The 18,368-nt window shown below is 42.6% G+C and overlaps 1 protein-coding gene across 1 annotated transcript; it reads left to right on the forward strand.

The window, feature by feature from the left end:
- The first annotated feature begins 335 nt into the window (after positions 1-335).
- Positions 336-9,351, forward strand: LOC310906993 (glutathione S-transferase 3). Its single transcript, XM_083856771.1, has 7 exons — positions 336-435; positions 2,772-2,878; positions 4,707-4,758; positions 5,494-5,626; positions 6,768-6,909; positions 7,891-8,022; positions 8,599-9,351. The coding sequence occupies exons 2-7, from the start codon at positions 2,792-2,794 to the stop codon at positions 8,740-8,742; spliced, it is 690 nt and encodes a 229-aa protein (XP_083712897.1). The 5' UTR covers positions 336-435; positions 2,772-2,791; the 3' UTR covers positions 8,743-9,351.
- Positions 9,352-18,368: the final 9,017 nt, after the last annotated feature.

Here is an 18,368-nt window from a genome sequence, read left to right on the forward strand (position 1 = left end):
TGGCGATCAATGGGGTGACAGATGTCGCAGCCAGATCGCCCTCACATCCAGACAAGCAGTGCTCGCAGGCAGTTATTTATAGGTCAGTCATGCTGGCACTCCCTACATCATGGCTACTAACACCGGCTGAGAATGCAGGGACACAGCGCATGGAATCACCACTCTGCAGCCACAAAACCTTCGAGGGAAACGGCTCTTGATTTAGTTCAAAAGGTTTAGTGAAATTCTTTGGGGTCCGGTGTCTTTCCAGAAGGCTTTGCGAAACTTGCAAATTTCCGGCCTCCCATTGGCGGCTGCTCGGCCCGTGGCCGCCCCGTGGGCTGGCGGGGCGGGGCGGGGCGGGCCCGGCGCTGATGGCGGCCGCGGGCGGGGCCGGGAGCGCTTTGCCTGGGGCGTCCTGCGCGCTCTGGACACCAGCGCTTTAACCCTCCGTGTGTGAGTAATGCGGGCCCCTGGGATTTCTCTCTTCCTGTTCTCCCCGCAAGCAGTGCCCGTGGCTCGTTTGGCCCGGGCGATGCGGGGAGCCCGGAGCCTGTGGCGGGTCAGGCCCGAGCCGTGGGTCCGCTCTGCCGGTCACGGGCCCCGTGTCACAGCACGGGCCGCTCGTCACCTCCTGTGTGCCGAGAGCTCGTCCCCGGGAGGGGCAGGAGCCGATGGCCCGGGGCTGCAGCCTGTCACACCCTGAGCACGGGGGGTCCCCTGTGTTGGTGTTGCGGGTGCAAGGGGGAACCGCTGTGGTGCTGCTGAATGAGACAGGGAAAATCGGGCCCTAAACTCCGGGATCTGCGGGACGTGCGAAGCACAGCTGGTCCCTGGCCCTCTTCACCGATGTTCTTCTGGTCCGTGTTCACCTGGCGTGGGCGCGGTAGCTTCTTACACCGATATTCGTGTTCCCTCATTCCCCGTTAGCCCAGATGGCCTTCATAAATCACAGCAAATCTTTCACAAAGCCCCTTTGCCTGTTGAGGTGTCAGGCTGAGGGGAATGGACAGCAATCTACCAGCATTGCGGCTCCTTGCTGCAAATTGCCACTTTTCCTCTTTCTGATGGAGGGCAGAGAAGAGAGGAGCTCTTTGCCCATCACCAGGGTGCTCTTTCCATCAGATATGAGTTCACAAGCTGGACTTTCTCTTCCAGTATGGCATAGCAGGCTCAGTCCTAGGAACCTGGAAAGCTACAGCTCATTTCAAAGTTTGTTAATCCCCTGGTATTTAGAAAGCAAGCCATGCCTTTACCTTCCTTTCGCCTCTGCTGTAGTGACCTGTGTTAGGCATCAGTGACTTGTTTATGCCCTGTGACCTGTCCACTGCCCTGCTAAGAGCAGGTCTCTGGAAGTGGCACTAAGTGCCACTCTTCTGTTTCTTTAGTTTTCTAAACTACAAGTTAAAAATCACCTTTGGCTTTTTTTCTTCTTTCTCTGTGAATGTAACCATATTACAAGTAGCTCCTGTTTCATTCTGTTGTTTTGTGTAGTTCACAGTGACACTTTTCTTCAGGTTTTTTTTGGGGTGTTTTTTGTTGTGGGTTTTTTTGTTTTTTTTTTTTTTTTTTTTTTTTTTTCCTAATTCACTGCTATATTTATCAGCCCTAGACATTGTACTTGGCAGTGTTTTAGTTCCCTCTGACTTTGGTAAGAGCAATCAGAGGCCCCTGGGCAGGCAGGGGTGGAATAGCCTGGCTCGTTTGAATTCCCATGGCCTGATGCAGTCTCATATTTTGTATTCTTTTTTCATGCCCGTTGGCTAACAAACGGATCACTTTGTGCATGCTCAATGTCTTTTTTCTCTCCGCTTATGAAAGAGCTCTTGGAACATTGGAAACTGGAAGTTATTGTTCACATGCCAAGAGCCTCTCTTCCAGAATTACTTGAACTGTGGATTGAAGTGACAGTAAATCACCTTACAGAGGGAACAGCTCTCAGTTGCAGCAAGGACTTGCTATTTGGGGGTTCTGCATGTGAAATGCCAGTATGATTAAATTTGATTGCTCTCTTGGCTTATGGCTTTACAGTAGAATCCAGTTCCTGCTAAGGCCTAAACACTGGTCTATTCAAAAAATAACAATTAATAGCCTCATTTATGAAATCATTAAAGAACTAAAATGCTGCTTGCAAGGCAGCATTTGATCATCTGAAAAGTCTGTAAGTTTTGCAGAGCAACAGGGTTTATTAATAGACAGAAATGTGGCCTGTAGAAGGATAAGTAGTGCAACACTCTGAAACTCTGTATTGTAATCTGAATTACTACAGAAGAAACAGGCTATTCTTCTGAAGTTTCTACTCATCCTGGATCACATATTGCAATACTTTTGAAGTTTCTACTGATTGCTGGATCACGACAGCTAGGGAAAAAAAGTGAGAGGTTAAAAGTACATTTCCATGCTTTACCTAAATGTGTAGAATTAATGTTTAGATACTTTTGGCATTCCTTGATACAAGATCTGCCAGTTTTGGAAACTCAGTTTACTAGCTCTTCTCTTTGATCATTTTCAAAGCATTTTCTTTGTAGGGATGTTTTAATTTTTATATTATCTCCTACTTCACAACTTGATGCTTACTTTTCCTGAATTTCAGGGGGATGAAAAGTCTCTCAAATAGTTTGACTTGACTGTGCAGCAATAAAATCAAGTCAGTTTAGACTGAAACGTTGCTAAAACATTTTGTCAAAAATTAACTTAAATGTTTGTTGTGTGAGTGACCTGTGAACCATTATTCCAGCTGCCATCAGATATTTGTATCATTATTAACTTATTATCTCTGGTAACTCCTGTAGGTTGCAGGAAGTTTGAAGTCATGTCCGGAAAACCAAAACTTTATTACTTTGATGGAAGAGGCAAGATGGAATCAGTTCGTTGGTTGTTGGCTGCAGCTGGGGTCGAGGTTTGTTTTAGAGTTTTTAACTCTAGCTGCACATTGGTAAGCCTGGCTTTGAGGCAGATCAGATGTTATTAGTCAAAAAAGAAAAGGCATCCCAAGATGCAATAGTAAATGAACGTCGGCTATTCAGTGTAATTAAATACTTTTACTTCAGGCACACAAAAGCATGGCTTCAAGTTACATGTTTTCTGAGCAGTGACACTATAAGCAGTGGCACTTGCTTAACACAAGAATGTGTAATCCTTAATTAAGCACTTGATTACTGACCTAGAGCTGCTGAACTAATAGACATGTTCCTCACATAACAAATGTTATCTGTGCCCTGTAAAACAGCAATTTACTTTCTCTAGTCTTTCTGTCTTCAGTTGAATGCTCACATAGAGATTTTTGTTTTATCTTTCACTCTACTGGCTGTGTCCTCCATAATAAGCTGTAACACAAAATATGCTGTGCCTTCATCATTTAGATGAAACTTATCAGGGTGAAGTGAGCAAATTGACCCACATGTGTAGGGAAATTAGAAATCTCTGTGCAGGAGGAAAAATACTTTGGTAAAACAGAGAAGGAAGATACCACTTTGTTTTTTTCTGATGTTATATAATTTACCTATTAATTTGCTGCCCATCTTAGTGGTAAACTGGTAATACAGTTTGAGGACACAAAAGACTAGTATTTGCTCTGAGTGTCCTCTTTTACACAATAAGCTGCTACAATACATACAGTTACTTGTGTATAAAGCCAAGGAATACAAGTTTTTTAAAAAGACCACCAGTCTTTTTGAAAGCCTTACAGAAGACAGAACTGTTTGCTTCCCTACATCATTTGTTCCTATGTTTTAAGTCCTTCTCTCTTCTTCTTTTTTTTTTTAAAGTTAAAAAAAAAAGTTGTTGATGAGTACCAATTACATTTTTTACTTGGAATATTATTTTCTCAGCTTCTCATCAGCAGAAACCTGGGTTCTGAATTTTAGAATGTGATCACACTTGCTATGGTTGAACGTTGGCAGTATGATTATATGCCTGATCTTCTGGGGTTTCCCTAGTGCAGCAAATCTTAATTACTAACCTGAGTGGCACCGATGTTATGAGAGAGACTAACTGGGTAAGGTATTTAAGGATTGGTAATATCAACCATTTTCTAGTCTCCATGTTCTGCAGTGATCACAGACATGTATTGCACATGCAAACACATACATGTAGATGTCTAACTGGTGTGTCAATCTTGAACTCAATTTCTCCATAAGTAACACTGATTGGACTGGCCATCCTCAGCCATATAGAATGCAACTACATCCATCTGATCACCAGCAATTCTGTATCTTTTTGTTTCTCATCTTGTGAATAATTAATCTTCAGGTGCCTGAAACATGGCATCTGTACAAAACTTCCTGCAGGGCTTGCTACTTGTACATTATTTTGTAAAAACTTTGTTTTAACCTTCAAAGAATTTGTTCATGTCTAGCTCCCAAATCAAAATATCACACAGCAGATTTTTCCCACATTCCTGAAAGCATCTCAAGGACAGCCTAGACTGTACTGTTGATTGTTTCATATTACACTGCCTGTTTAATACCAAACAAGCCATTTTCAGTCCAGTTCTTATTGCCTGTTCTTCTGCTAGGGTTGCCCTTAGCAGCATATATCAAGTGTGACAGTCCAGGAGATATTGGATATCCACTACTGCCCTTGGTGTGTTCTCCCTTAGGGCTATATCTGAAAATGGAAGAACTGTGATGTATATTATTTTCCTTTTATGGTGCTTTAAAAGTTTATCTCTTCTAGAAATGTGAAATAATTCTTATTTCCTCTTCTTCCTCACTCTCTTTTGTCAGTTTGAAGAAGAGTTTTTGGAAACCCGAGACCAGTATGAGAAGCTCCTGCAAGGTGAGTCCAGGTGAAACTTCAAGAAAAGTGTAACCAGACTTAGAGATGTGTGAAGTCTTTGAAGACTGTATGTGTCTTCCTTTCCACACAGAAGAGTAAAGCTGAGAGCTGTGAGCAGCTGCATATGGTTTTTTCCATATGGGGACAGATGAAATTGTAAACTGAGTACCTTTCCAGCCTGCACGGTTTGCTAGGGCTCTGGATTCTTCTGTTCTCCATTTGTCTATGCATCCCACATGGTCCCAAAAAACTTAACTATGGGCTTCAGTAACCAGAAAATATGCATCCCAAAATTTCATTTTATGTCCTGATATAACTTCAAGATTCGTCATAAGAAAGAAATCTGTGAGTCTAATGTTTGCTTCAAATAGTGTTTGAATAATGGAACAGAATTCTTTTTACGTTGTTTAGAACTAGACACTTTTTACTCAGTTGAGATGTTTAGTGTGATTGTCTCTACTGCAATTTCATTTCATTTTAAAAGCTGCTGAACACAGTCCTGACTGCAGCTTCAGTGATTTTTTTTTAAAGAAAGGATGGTAATCCACAATAATTGTGTTTTTCAGTTTAATTTGTCTGCACCACTGTAATTTATTCTTTGCATGGAAGAGCTCCAGTTTAATACAATGATTACCCACAGCAAGCTCACCATAAAAGCAATGTTCATCTGAAGACAGCAAGAAATCTGATGTGGAGTTATTAGATCAGTCAAATAATGTATGTCTTTCCTTTTAGGTGGATCCTTGCTGTTTCAGCAGGTGCCCATGGTGGAGATCGATGGGATGAGGATGGTGCAGACCAGAGCCATCCTCAGCTACATTGCAGCAAAGTACAACCTCTATGGGAAGGACCTGAAGGAAAGAGCCTTGTATGTAACTGTATTACTCTTCTTGAATTTAGTAAAGTAGCTCAGGTGCATCTAGAATTAATTGCATAGTTGCACACACCTGTGCACAATCACCTGTGGGCCTCAGGGATGCACAACTTGCAGTGAGCCTGAGAGGCCACAGTTAGATGCAAGCCAGCTGATTTGTTCTAACTCACTTAGTTTTCACATTAAAATATTTGAGTCATGGGGTTTTTGTGCCTTAGTGAAAGATTAATACAGCCTGACACAGGTATTTGAGAGGTGACTGGCATGTAGGTGCCAAACTACTTGTTACCAGAAAACTCTGGAAAGAAATGGTTAGTTTCTGATTTTTAGATGCAAAATAAGAGCTGTCATTGACATTATCTGTGGTTGCATGATGTCCCACTGCACTGTAAAAAGTGCATGGTTTAGATCTTTGGGAGCTGTTGAAAGAACAGCAAGAAGCTGTTGAAAAACTATTGGTTTCATGTGAAATTACATCCAGGTGAAATTGCATCCTTGATGATGTGTCTGTGAAGAAAAGAAAAATGTATGATTTGCCGTACTTAGCATGTAGCATTTTAAATATCCACCTGCAGTACAAAACCTTTTCTCATAGCTCTGGAAAAGGGACAATCCGAATAACTGCCGTACTGATAATTTAGCTGGATAAAGAACCTGGTAAGCTTCAGAGTTCCAACCCCATTACTTATCTATTTGGCACTCCTTGAACTTGGGATGAAATTCTGAAGGTGGGAGACATCCAGACAAATCAGTTGGGAATGACTCCTTGTGGTGCTGTGTGTTTCTTTGGTGATTGTGAAGTGATCTATAACACCAAAGTTACACTCTTAACCTCTGTGCAAGCTCTTTAAATCTGTACAATGAAGCGAGTAAAGAGCCAAAATCAGTAGAAAACAAGTAAGACTCACACTGTGACATTTTTTTAAATTGCAGAAATAATTTCCATGAGGGGATGTGTTTTAGATTGCTTAAAAAAGCATTTCTCAGATCACACTGTAGCCTGGAAAGGGGGCGGGGGGGAAGGTACCATAACAGGGGTATGGGAAATTCAGTGTTTACTATCCTAAACCAAATACAAGGTAGTTTGCTTGTGAAGGTACCTTCTATTTAAGTTTTTGTTTGCTTTGGTTTTAAGGATTGATATGTATGTTGGAGGAACTGATGACCTTATGGGCTTCATTTTGATTTTCCCTTTCTTATCAGCGGAGGATAAAGAGAAACAACATGCTGTTATAGTTCAAAAGGCGACAAGCAGGTATTTCCCAGTGTATGAAAAGGTAAGGAGGAGGATAATTTTCTTCCCTGATTCTGGAGGGATGGTAGTGGAAATACTGGGTATTTCACCACAACCAGAAGCGGAAGTGTCAGTGGAGTACTTTACACCAGGACATCCATACTGTCTCTTGTCTGGAGGAGAGTCAGAGCAGTATCAGACAAGTTGGGATGGGTCAGCCTAAGAGCCTTTCACTTTTTTTTCTTCCCCATGTCCCCATGTTCCCCAGGTGAGGAAGGGAGCGATAGAGCACCTTTGATGAGCACCTGGTGCCCAGCCAGAGTCAACCCACCACAGTAATTTGCATTGCAAAAGCACTGCTAATTGTCTTCTTTGTTTAACATTTCAAATACATCTTGTTTGGGTTTTGTAAACACGGTAAAACACAGCTATGCTGCTGACTTCTAGCCATACTGGAATCTTAGTGTTTTTCTGACTGATAATTTGAGAGATAGGACCCAAGAGGTACTCTCAATGGAAATTAATATGCATGGACAGGATGATCTAGCAGGAATAGCTCCTCCATTTTAAAGACTAAGGAGAAGACAGTTTTTTGCTTTGCCAGGTCTCCTATGGGTGGTTGCCAAGTGCATTCTGTCCTATATTCCACTTGTTGCTGATCACCTCCCTTTTATACTCTCTATTTTCCCATTGAACCTGTAAAAAACATATAGAAAATTTCCAGATAAATTAGACTTGAAAGGTGTGAATACCAAGAAGGTATCTAACCCTTTGGTCTAGTACACAGGGTTACTTAGAGCTATAGGAAGAAAGGATTGATAAGAAAGACCCTGGGATTCTAGATTTCTGCTGTAAAACGATCAGTGACTGCTGGCACATCTCTGTTCCCCCTGTTAGCTGCATGGAAGAGAAGAGTGAAAAGGAAACTGTAGGTTTGTCAAAGAAGGGGTGCCTGAGCACTTTGAAAACATGAACCTCAGCTGGCTATTCACACCTGAGTGTTTTTCATCCATGACATTTCTAGGTTTTGAAAGACCATGGGCAAGACTTCCTTGTTGGCAACAATTTTAGCTGGGCAGATGTTCATCTTCTTGAAGCCATTTTAATGGTAGAAGAGAAGAAGTCAGATGTGCTCTCAGGCTTTCCACAGTTACAGGTACCTTGCACTAACAAGATGCTCATATGGCTGTAAATATGATAAATGATATTTCAAAGTCTGTTATGTATAAATAATTCCACAAAACATTTATTACTTTTTCATTGTAGTCTTGCTTTTCCTGGTTTAGGAAGAGCCTTATAAGAAGTTTCTTCCAGAGATACTGTTATTTTCTGGAGTAACCCCTGTATACATCTGAAGAAGTGCACCCTCCCTTTTTTTTACTCACCAGTTCTGTAGTACCATTAAATGGAAGATATTTTTTGGATCACAAGGACTGATCTGTGTACATATTGGAAACCACAGATAACAGTTAACATTTCATCCCATATTAAGACAAGACAGAGGGCTCATTTGCTGCTGTGGAAAATAAAAAGGTTGAAGTGAGAGTAAACTTCATCCATGGAAAATTCAAAATCATATTCAAATGTGGTTCAGTTCAAATTCAAACCATATTTCCTGTCTTGTCTCCACATACATCTTGTTACAGGATGTAACACAAATTAGTAAAATAGGATTTTTTCTCGTGTTACTTTTTGTTCTTTAAATACCATGTTCTTACTGTTTGCCTTTTAGGCATTTAAAGCAAGGATAAGCAGCATCCCCACAATCAAAAAATTTCTTGAGCCAGGAAGCCAGAGGAAGCCTGTTCCTGATGATAAATATGTAGAGACTGTCAGAAGAGTTCTCCACATGTATTACGATGTAAAAGCAAATTAGTTTCCCTGGCCACAGGCTGTGAGAGAGCTGCCAGATTGCACAAGTCCAGTGACACTGCGGAGGAAGGAGAAGGGTGGTTGAGAGGTGTTTCAATGGGCAGGAGGTCGTGCCCTCACAAAAAATGCACCAGGGCAGGTATCTTTTATAACACTTCAATATTAGCCTATTTTCTCCTTCATTCATCTCGAGATTTTTTCTGGTAATTTTAAGCAAGTGAGATGGCATCAAGCACACTGTCTTTCTAGAGACTTTGTGGAACAGCACAAAAGAGAAATACGAGTTGCCGATTGATACTTCAGTACGTCATGCTATTTCTGAGGACTTTTTTCTACATCCAGATCAGATTTTTATATAACGATTGCTTCCAATGTTGGCCTTTATTCTTCTTTAATATCACTGTTGGCAAATGAAACAAGTAGTTTTTAAAGAAAGTAGGAGTAAGGTCTTTCTCTTGCCAGTTCTACTGGACATCAGTGACTTGTCTAAATGTCAACATTGTGCCTTTATAACTAAGATGCACTTTTATTACTGAATTAAGAAATAAATTGACTGCCAAATGATGTTTTTGTTTAATTTCTGTATCTTAAGGGGCTGTACTAATCAAATAAATTTTTTATGTAGTCATGTTGTCCTGTTGTCTCATGAATGAAAGCTGAGGTTTGCAAACATCATTTTTACTTTTCTTGGAGGATAAATTCTTTATATTTGATATGAGGAGGGTCATTGTTCACCCACATGCTTTGTGGAAAGGCATATTTTGTTAGTGTTGTTTTATAAACAAGAGAATGGAGATGTGAAGGAGAGATAGTAAACCATCACAAACCTGATATAGCTCCTATCTACTATCAACCAAACTCAAAATGTTGTTTCTTTTCCTTTTTTTTTTTAATGGTTTCCACAGACAACTAGACAAAGGAATTTAAAATGGTTTTAATCACTTCAACAAATGGCACTTAGGTTTTGAAAAGCTGCTCTGCAAAATGTTACCTTGGTATTTCATACTTGTTATTTATAGTTCTACATTAATGACATCACTTACAAGAAAAGACTTGTGCTCGATCTCTAATGGCCCTGGTTTATTCCAGTGTTTGCTGTGGGTTGAGAAGATGCTACTTGACATTGAGATGTAGTAAGTACAGTTACCTGATATTTGATGAATAAGTTGCCCACTTGAGAGCTCAACAGACTCCCCAGCTTCAGCATGATTGGAGTTTTTTCAGTGCTACAGACACTTTCTCCTCATTGCCAAGTATACAAAGTTTGTACTGACCTACAGTAATTTATCAGCTACTGTAATGTCAATTGCAATTACAGTTCAGTCCTTGCTTTAATCTCAGATTAGTTTAATAGAAAATTTTGGAAAACACTGTAGTTGTTGATGATAATTCCTTTGCTAAGTGAACGTTTTCTCCACAAAATGAGGAAAGTTGTGGTGTAATGTTGTTCAAGAGTTTCACAAGCAAAGATGCAGCAGATGTAGGAGGTGCCTCTGCCAGTACTTGTTGGTGATAAGCCTAAAAGCTGATGGTTATTCCTATTAATAAATAGAGTGGTACAGCAGCAATGAATGTGAGCTGAAGAACAGTTGGCACTGAAGCCTTGTCATGAGCACTCTGTGTGTTTAGGACAGGTTTAACCAGCATAGCTCAAGAGTGGTTGTGTGGGCTGAATGACACTTAAATGGTATTTGGTGCACTCTTGGAGCACATTTTTCAGTTTAATTTCATCCAGAAAGAATCCAGTTTGTACACTCCAAGATCACACTGTGATGGGAGCCAAAGCACAGTTAAGAAATTAATTTTTAAAACATCCTCCTGTTCCAGACCAATGCATACATACTCTGCAAGGTTCCAGGTCTGGCCCAAGTGATGGTTCATTTCCTGATATTTCAGTAAATTGTTGATAAGAACTTCATTGTGTTTCATTATTTTTTACTTATCTTCTTGGTTTGTTTTGAAATGAAAACACTTAAAAGTGTTTTTATATTGTGTAGACTTCTCCATACAAAATCTACAGCCATATTTGCTTATGCTGTGGTGGCAGGGCTACATGGGGTGACATGGTGCTGTGGGTTAACTCTGTCTATAACCTCCTTATTTTGATATTCCCACACAGGTTTGCCACTTCACTTTCTAACCTGTAAAGAGCAGCAGGTTTACAGACTATTATTGTGATCTTCCATATTCTGGGCAAACTAGGAATGAAATCAGCTTAAATCTAAGTCTTCTACAGAATACTTTTTTTTACTGAACAAGCTTGAGTAAGCACTCTAGCAGTAATCATTTAGGGTGTTAGCTGACTTCAGTTACACTTTTACAACACATAAGAGCTCTTCAGTTCTGTTACTAGCCTTCAAGACAGTAGTAAACAAGTAAATATACAGATATTTGTTGCTGTTTCTCCTATGTCTCTCAATGTTGCCAGCCCAATAATTCCTGGCTAAAAATTCGTAATAACCTCAGGATTTGTTTCACTGTTACATGTCATGAAGCCCATAGGTGTTAGGCAGTTTTGATGTGTTCTCCAAGTGGGGTTTTCTTCAACTCTTGCTCTGGTAAGAGCTATTTATGTACAAATCAGCCTGAGCATCATTCTGTTAGCCAAGTAAATTATGCTTAGTGGAGGTAAGGGCTGTGGATCCTATACAACCAGTTTTTGGTTTAAAACACTCTGCTGATGGAATGACAAGTTCATTTCCATTGAAAACACTGGGGTAGTTCTCACTCATTTACTAGCAAGTACAGGATATTCGCTTTAGTACAAGTTATGGTTCTGATGACTGTATGGGATCTTGTGCTTGCATTGTGCTTGCTGATGTTGTGCTGGATTGCAGCGAATTCCAGGGGAACTCTACTATTTGGTTAAACGCATCTGAAAGTGCAAAAGAAGCATCGGCTATTCATAGGAATTTTTTAGGTCTCCTGCATGGCCCTTCTTCACACCTGACCAGAGCAACATTAACCAAAAAAAAAAAAAAAAAAAAAAGGCAAGAGGCCAGATTCAAGGTTAGGATTCCTAACACTGCTTCTAGCAGGCGCTTGACAGGTATTCCTGTGCTTAGTATCACTTGCCAATTACCACCATAGGCAAAATAGACTTAATTTGAGGAGAATTAATATAGTTAGTGCAAAAGAAAAACAAAAACTTAAACACCTTCCTCCCACTCCTGTTCTTCCCAGACTCAACCTCCCTCCTTCGTTCCCGACTCCTCTGCCTTCCCTTCTCCCCTCCTTCTCTTCGTGTGTTCTCAAGGCACTTTCTCCACTGTTTTCCCTCGGCACTGCCGTGCAGGGTTCTATCTCTCCTTAAACACCTTCCCCATGGCCACCCCGGCCGGGCCTCAGCCTGTTGGATCCGGATGGACCCGGCTGTGTCCGGCTGTGTCCGGCTGTGTCCGGTTGGATCCAGCTGTGTCTGGCTGTGTCCGGCTGTGTCCGGCTGTGTCCGGCTGTGTCCGGTTGGATCCAGCTGTGTCCGGCTGTGTCCGGCTGTGTCCGGCTGTGTCCGGCTGTGCCTGGCTGTGTCCGGCTGTGTCCAGCTGTGTCCGGCTGTGCCCGGCTGTGCCCGGCTGTGTCCAGCTGTGTCCGGCTGTGTCCGGCTGTGTCCGGCTGTGCCTGGCTGTGTCCGGCTGTGTCCAGCTGTGTCCGGCTGTGCCCGGCTGTGCCCGGCTGTGTCCAGCTGTGTCCGGCTGTGTCCGGCTGTGCCCGGCTGGACCCGGCTGTGCCTGGCTGTGTCCGGCTTTGTCCAGCTGTGCCCGGCTGTGTCCGGCTGTGCCCGGCTGTGTCCGGCTGTGTCCGGCTTTGTCCAGCTGTGCCCGGCTGTGCCCGGCTGGACCCGGCTGTGCCCGGCTGTGCCCGGCTGGACCCGGCTGTGCCCGGCTGTGTCCGGTTGGATCCAGCTGTGTCCGGCTGTGCCCGGCTGTGCCCGGCTGGACCCGGCTGTGTCCGGCTGTGCCCGGCTGTGCCCGGCTGGGGCAGCCCCGGCCTCCCCTCCCGGGGCCGCCGCAGCCCTCGCTGCAGCCCGTGCCCCATCGAGCGGTGCCTGGTTTAATTAACCGGGTCCCTCAGCGGGTTCCCAAGCGGGGATCACCAGGACCTGCTGTGCTGGCCACACCTTTGAGGTCCAGGAGGGGAAAGTTGGCGTTCCAGAGGCGAGTAGGAGTGAACACCGGGGCTCCTGGACACTGCTGGTGCAGGGGAGCTCTCAGGAGGCTGCACTCGGAACCCAGTCTCGCTCCCAGGAAAGGCTTTTTTACTTGCTGGGGTCGTAGGCAACTCCTCGGCGTGTCCCCGGGCTCCCTTTCAGCAGCCCGGGAGCCCCGGGCCGGGATTGGCCTGACGTTACTGCTCCTGCCCGCAGGGGGCGCCGTGCGCAGTGCCCGGTGGGGCCGGCCGGGGGAGCCCATGGCCCGGAGCCGCCCGCGGCCGCGGAGCCCGAGAAGTGCACTGCGGCCTCCGTGGGGAAGGAGGACAGATCCTGCCAACACCTTCACACGTCTGAGCACCAGATGCTCGTCTTTAACACGTGAGTACTTTTGGAGTCAGTGACAACAAATACTATCCGAATGCAATTTATCCGTGAGGCCTCAGCACCTCACCGGAAGCGTGTCTGCAGGCGGCCTGGAGTGCAGGGCGGAGGAAAGGCTATATACACACATTTACACCAGCTCCTTCCAGGCTTTGTTTCGGTGCTGCTGTCTGTTGGAATTTCTCGTGCTGCAAGCTGTGCCTGTTGTTTGTTCTGCTTTCACTATGGTCCTCTGAGGGGAGCCTGGTCCTGGCCCCTCTGCAACTACATATTAGTTAGGTGAAGAGAGAAACCAGATCCTTGGCACGTCACTATTTCACATTTTTATCAAAGGGCTAAAAGAAAAATTAGCACATTTCATAGTAAATAAAATGAAGTGACAAAAGGTAGGAAAGTTGAAACTCAGTGATCTGAACCACTATTCCATATGTAGTAATTAATAAACCAGAGGCATTTAGTCTAGTTAAATGGACTTTGCCTAAATTACCACTGATGTGAGAAGCAGGAACTCAGAGGAGGAGCTGAAGAACACAGTGGATAATCAGCCATATGCCAGCTCCCAGCTTGCCACTGACATCTGAAAATGCTAACGTGACCCTGGTGTATAGTGGAAATTTTCAAATAGCATCATTGTATGTCTGACTCTGATACTGACCCAAGAGCTACCTAGCTGTAGGCATCACTTAATCCTAATGCAGAAGCGGAGACAATTTTCTAGTTTTGCTGCAGATTTGTGTCGCTTACCCTACAAGCACTACTTTCCATTTCAGACCAATTTCAACGCTACAGCAGTACCATTTAATCTCACACCTGGAAACATTGTCCAAGAGAAGATGGAATGGAATGTTAGCCTTTCTGGCAAAAGAAAGGGAGCTTCACCTCATAATTCAACCTCAGATGCCGGAGTTTAGTACATACGACCCCAGCCCTGCCTGCCTACTTGGATACACATTAGTTCAAGCAGAGAATATCCTTCCACTCACTTTCTCAAGGACGTAGTTATATTATCTCTTGCTATTATTCAGCAGACAGTTTTGCTGCAGAATGTTAGTCACAGGGTGATCTGCTAGACAACTCTTCTGGATTCCTTTGAAAACCTAATCTGAACAATTATTTCTGAGGAGTTTCGGAACGGGTTCGATAGAGACAGCTTTGAAATAAGCAGTGTAACTCTCATACTTTTCAGAACATCTTCTTGTTCTACATTTTCCCCGAGTATGCCACACAACAAAACAGAGATGTAACAGGAGTGTGTGTGTCTTAATTAAACAGGCACACTATTTTCCTAGTGCCATGCTGGTTTTTTTGTTAATAGTGGCAGGTGCTAAAATGAAGGCAGTGTAGCGCTGAGGCTGGAGAATGTGTATCTCCAGGATCTGGAGGTCATTTTTACCCTACAAGACACCAAATAAGACTTCATTAGTTGGACAGTGTTCTGGCTCTACTTGAAGCAAGAGGGATGTCTCTTCAAAACAGACAACTGAACTGTACAGGTTTGGGCCCCAAAGATTTTTGTGTCTTTTCTGCTCATTTCAGTTTGGAAGAACAGGAATCTCCACTTTCAGCAATGAAACATATCCCCATCAACACTTTTCTAGCATGAGTGTACGTCCTGTATTTCATTCTTACAACTTTGTGTATAAAGACCACAGGCAGTTTCAGCGTGGTTCTCAAGTGCACCCAAGCCATCTTTCAGTATTCATGCTATAGTAAGGACAGTTCAGGTCTTTGTGTACATCCATTCATTGTAACCTCTCACCATGCAGGCTGATGAAAAGAGGCCTATGGATGTGTAAGGGAGCTGTTGCCTTTGTGAACTGGCACTGAGGTCTATAGTGCTGCTAACTAGCTGGGCAAGATGAACCAGATTCCTGTTCCATTATCAAACTTGCATTGAGAACTTCCCCTTGAGAACAAGAGAACAAAACCACATGAAGGTTTGTGTCTGATCCAATGCACTTGTCTTTCCCTTCCCTTTTTATGTATCTTGTACCACAGCGCCAGTTTCTTCTGATATTTTTTCATTTGTAGTTTTTAGGGAAATATAACAACTGTTGTACATGTGCAACCTATAGAACTGACTAAGGATGCAGAAATAAACCTGAAATGAAGGTTTAGATTGTTAATAACTTCATCACCTCTGTTCTGGAGCAAAACGCAGAAAAGTCATTAGGTTTTTAATTCCTGTAAACATTTTTTCTCTTGAATCAAGCTGGTGGCAGTCTTTCATATCTGTCAGAATTCTGTGGATGGAAGTCCAGCAACTGATGGAAGCTGTCCTGATGGTAGAAGAGAAAGTGCCCTCCATTCTCTCCAAGTTTCCTTTTCTGCAGGAAATTAAATAGGTATACATACATATTAATTTCAAGTTTTGAGGAAGACAGAACACTTGGCAGTTTCTTGCACTCTTGCAAAATGCAGATGTAATCAAGAGAGAATCAGGAAATACAACCAACAGAGTAAAATACAAAGAATACAAAAGGAAAAAGCAGAGCTGAGAAATGCATGTGAGAAGTGAATTAAAAATCAATTCGTTACAAAAATTAGATAAATTAATTTTTAAGCATGTGATTTCAGTACGAGAGACGGAGAAGGGCTTTCATCTCCCCTATCTTATAATAGAAGTGAATAACGCAATTAAATAAAAGCAGCAAAATACATGCAAATAAAAGCAACATTTTCACACTAAGTGGATCTCATTGTTAGAGGATGTCATTGAAGCCAGGAATTTAAATGGATGAAAGTAGTGTGAAGGATATAATGAACACAGTGAAATCTTGAAAGATATTTAACATTTAGGGGCTAAGCAGCTCTCCAGTGCAGAAAGATTAAACTGTGAAAGGCCAGCGATCCCAGTATTGATCACTGTATGGTTTAGGCTTGTAGGCTTGTACCATCTGACTTGCATCTGCTTTTTTCTGAAGTTAGACCATCTGCTCTTGGGAAATTGCCTCCTCCCTCATCATCAGCCCTGAGCCACCATCTGATGAAGCTGATTTCACAGGCTTTTGTTGGCTTGATTAACGATTTTCCCATCCCTATTCTTAGTAATAAAAAATAAAAAGATTCTTTAAGCCTAAGTTTAGGTTATTAGTACTTTTAGTTGTAGTAATGCACATAAAGTGAGAATCCTAGAAAGACTCCCAGAACACAACAGATACCAAATAGAGGAGACATACGCTAATACAGGTTTCTATTAAAATATGAAGTAATTGCAATACATAAGCTATTTAAATGTTTTACAATGAAACTTTTTACTACTAAAGATAAGTTTCAGTTGTCTTTGAAACCTTGATCTTGCCTATCTCGTGCCTTGATAAATCAGCCCTTTGACCATGTTGAGATAGTTAGATCAATAAAGACTAAACAGTCCAAAAACCAATGTACTGAAAAACAGCTCTCCATTTAAACTCTCCTCACAGCACTAAAGTGGGTGTAAATCAGATTTGGGTTATTGTTTTCAAACTTTACTGTGCTAGTGGTCCAGCTGAGAGCCAAAGAGCTCAGGGAAATATGTGTGAGGGTTACTACAGGCTTTGTTAACCTTGCTTTGCACAGTCAGGAAAGCTTCCTGCACAAAACCAGAGCAGTCACTGAAGGTTTGCAGCAAGGCTTAAGTGATGCATGACTTGTTCGAACTATTCATGTGGAATCGAATTATTTTTATCACAATGATTATGTTTTGTCACAGTTTAGGAGTGCAATAAGTAGCATGGGGGGAATCCTCCTACCCTTCTGTGTCTAATTCTTTGGTGGCATTTAGTGATGTACCCTGTGCTCACCTCTGAGAGGAGGCTGTAGTTCCTCAAGCCAGCTGCTTAGTGTTTTTTTGAGGATTGCGGGTAGGTACATTTTGAGAAGACTTTGAACTTACCTCATCTGCAGCAGAAGGAAGTGTATCTGCAGAGCACAGTGGAAAGGTGACCTGCCAGGGCATGGTATACTCACTAGTTAAAATCTGCCTTTGCCCAACCCCAGATCACTTTGGTGGCACCTGGGCCCCATGCCCGCTGCCTGAATACTCATGGGTGTGGCTTAACAAATCATGTGTAAAAGAAGCTTATTTCTTTTCTGCTCTAGAAGTTTACAGGACACCAAATTATAGATAGCAGCAACCTCCTTGATATGATTAACGTCAGATTCCAAAGGAATTTGTAATTACATTATGTAAGGCTGTGCTGGAAGCAAAATGAAAAGAGCAAGGGAGAACAGCTTTCCGTCAAACAGGAATGGTAGAAGAGGAACAACAGTCAAATCTAGATGTGACCATATTCAGCAAATCCAAAAAACATCAGAATGCTTTGGTTGACCACTCAGTCATCCCTGACCCTTACATTAGGGACCTCTCCCTCCCATTCTTCTTTACCACCAAGCCTATTGCTGTCCTTGCAGCATTTGAGACTGCAGAGAGGGCAAAGAGACTACGGTTACATGTGTGCTTTTCTGTTCCTGAACCAACTCTTGCACTCAGGTGCATGCTGATACCAAAGACCTCAAAAACGGGAGTAGATTAATCTTGATTCAATACTGCCATCATGGATAGATATGAACAAATGGTCCTTTCTTTCTCAACTGTCTGTGTATGTGCTGCATTCCTGCTGGAGCCACATCTGCATGACTTGGGGATCACTGTGCCCATGCTTGGTACAGCATGCATTTACACAATGTTCAGATCTTCCAAAATAGGGTACATATTCTGCCAGCTGGGAACTGTTCTGGGCCTCTGCTGGACTTCTGACCCATATTTAGGAATTTTTTGTAGGGTAGCCTGGTAGTAACTAGGTTTGACATAGAAAAAATACAGTCGTGTGCATTTACTGTTATGCTTTACCCAGTATATTATGAACTTAGGAGAGAGAATTAGAAGCACCATACAACTGGGTTTTGCTTACAGCGTCAACCTCTGAATCACGTAAATTACAAATTTGCAGGAAGACTCTAAGGGAAGTGCATCCTCTATAAGAAACTGTCAGCAATTGCCAGGCAGAAAAACCATTACATAACTCCAGCTGTGAGGAAAAAATTACCTGGAGACTTTTGTCCTGAGATTCCCTGTAGTGAGGTGCTGTGTTAGTACAGCCATGGCTTTAGACAGACAA

The sequence above is a fragment of the Zosterops lateralis genome (genome assembly GCF_965231275.1).
Source record: "Zosterops lateralis genome assembly, chromosome: 3".
NCBI classification, from domain to species: Eukaryota; Metazoa; Chordata; class Aves; order Passeriformes; family Zosteropidae; genus Zosterops; species Zosterops lateralis.

Excerpts from the sequence above, each read along its gene's own strand:
- LOC310906993 (XM_083856771.1), top strand. The coding sequence starts at position 2,792 with ATGTCCGGAAAACCAAAACTTTATTACTTTGATGGAAGAGGCAAGATG. Across the intron at positions 6,910-7,890 it reads ATTTCCCAGTGTATGAAAAG|GTTTTGAAAGACCATGGGCA; the intron begins GTAAGGAGGAGG and ends TGACATTTCTAG. Across the intron at positions 8,023-8,598 it reads CAGGCTTTCCACAGTTACAG|GCATTTAAAGCAAGGATAAG; the intron begins GTACCTTGCACT and ends TTTGCCTTTTAG.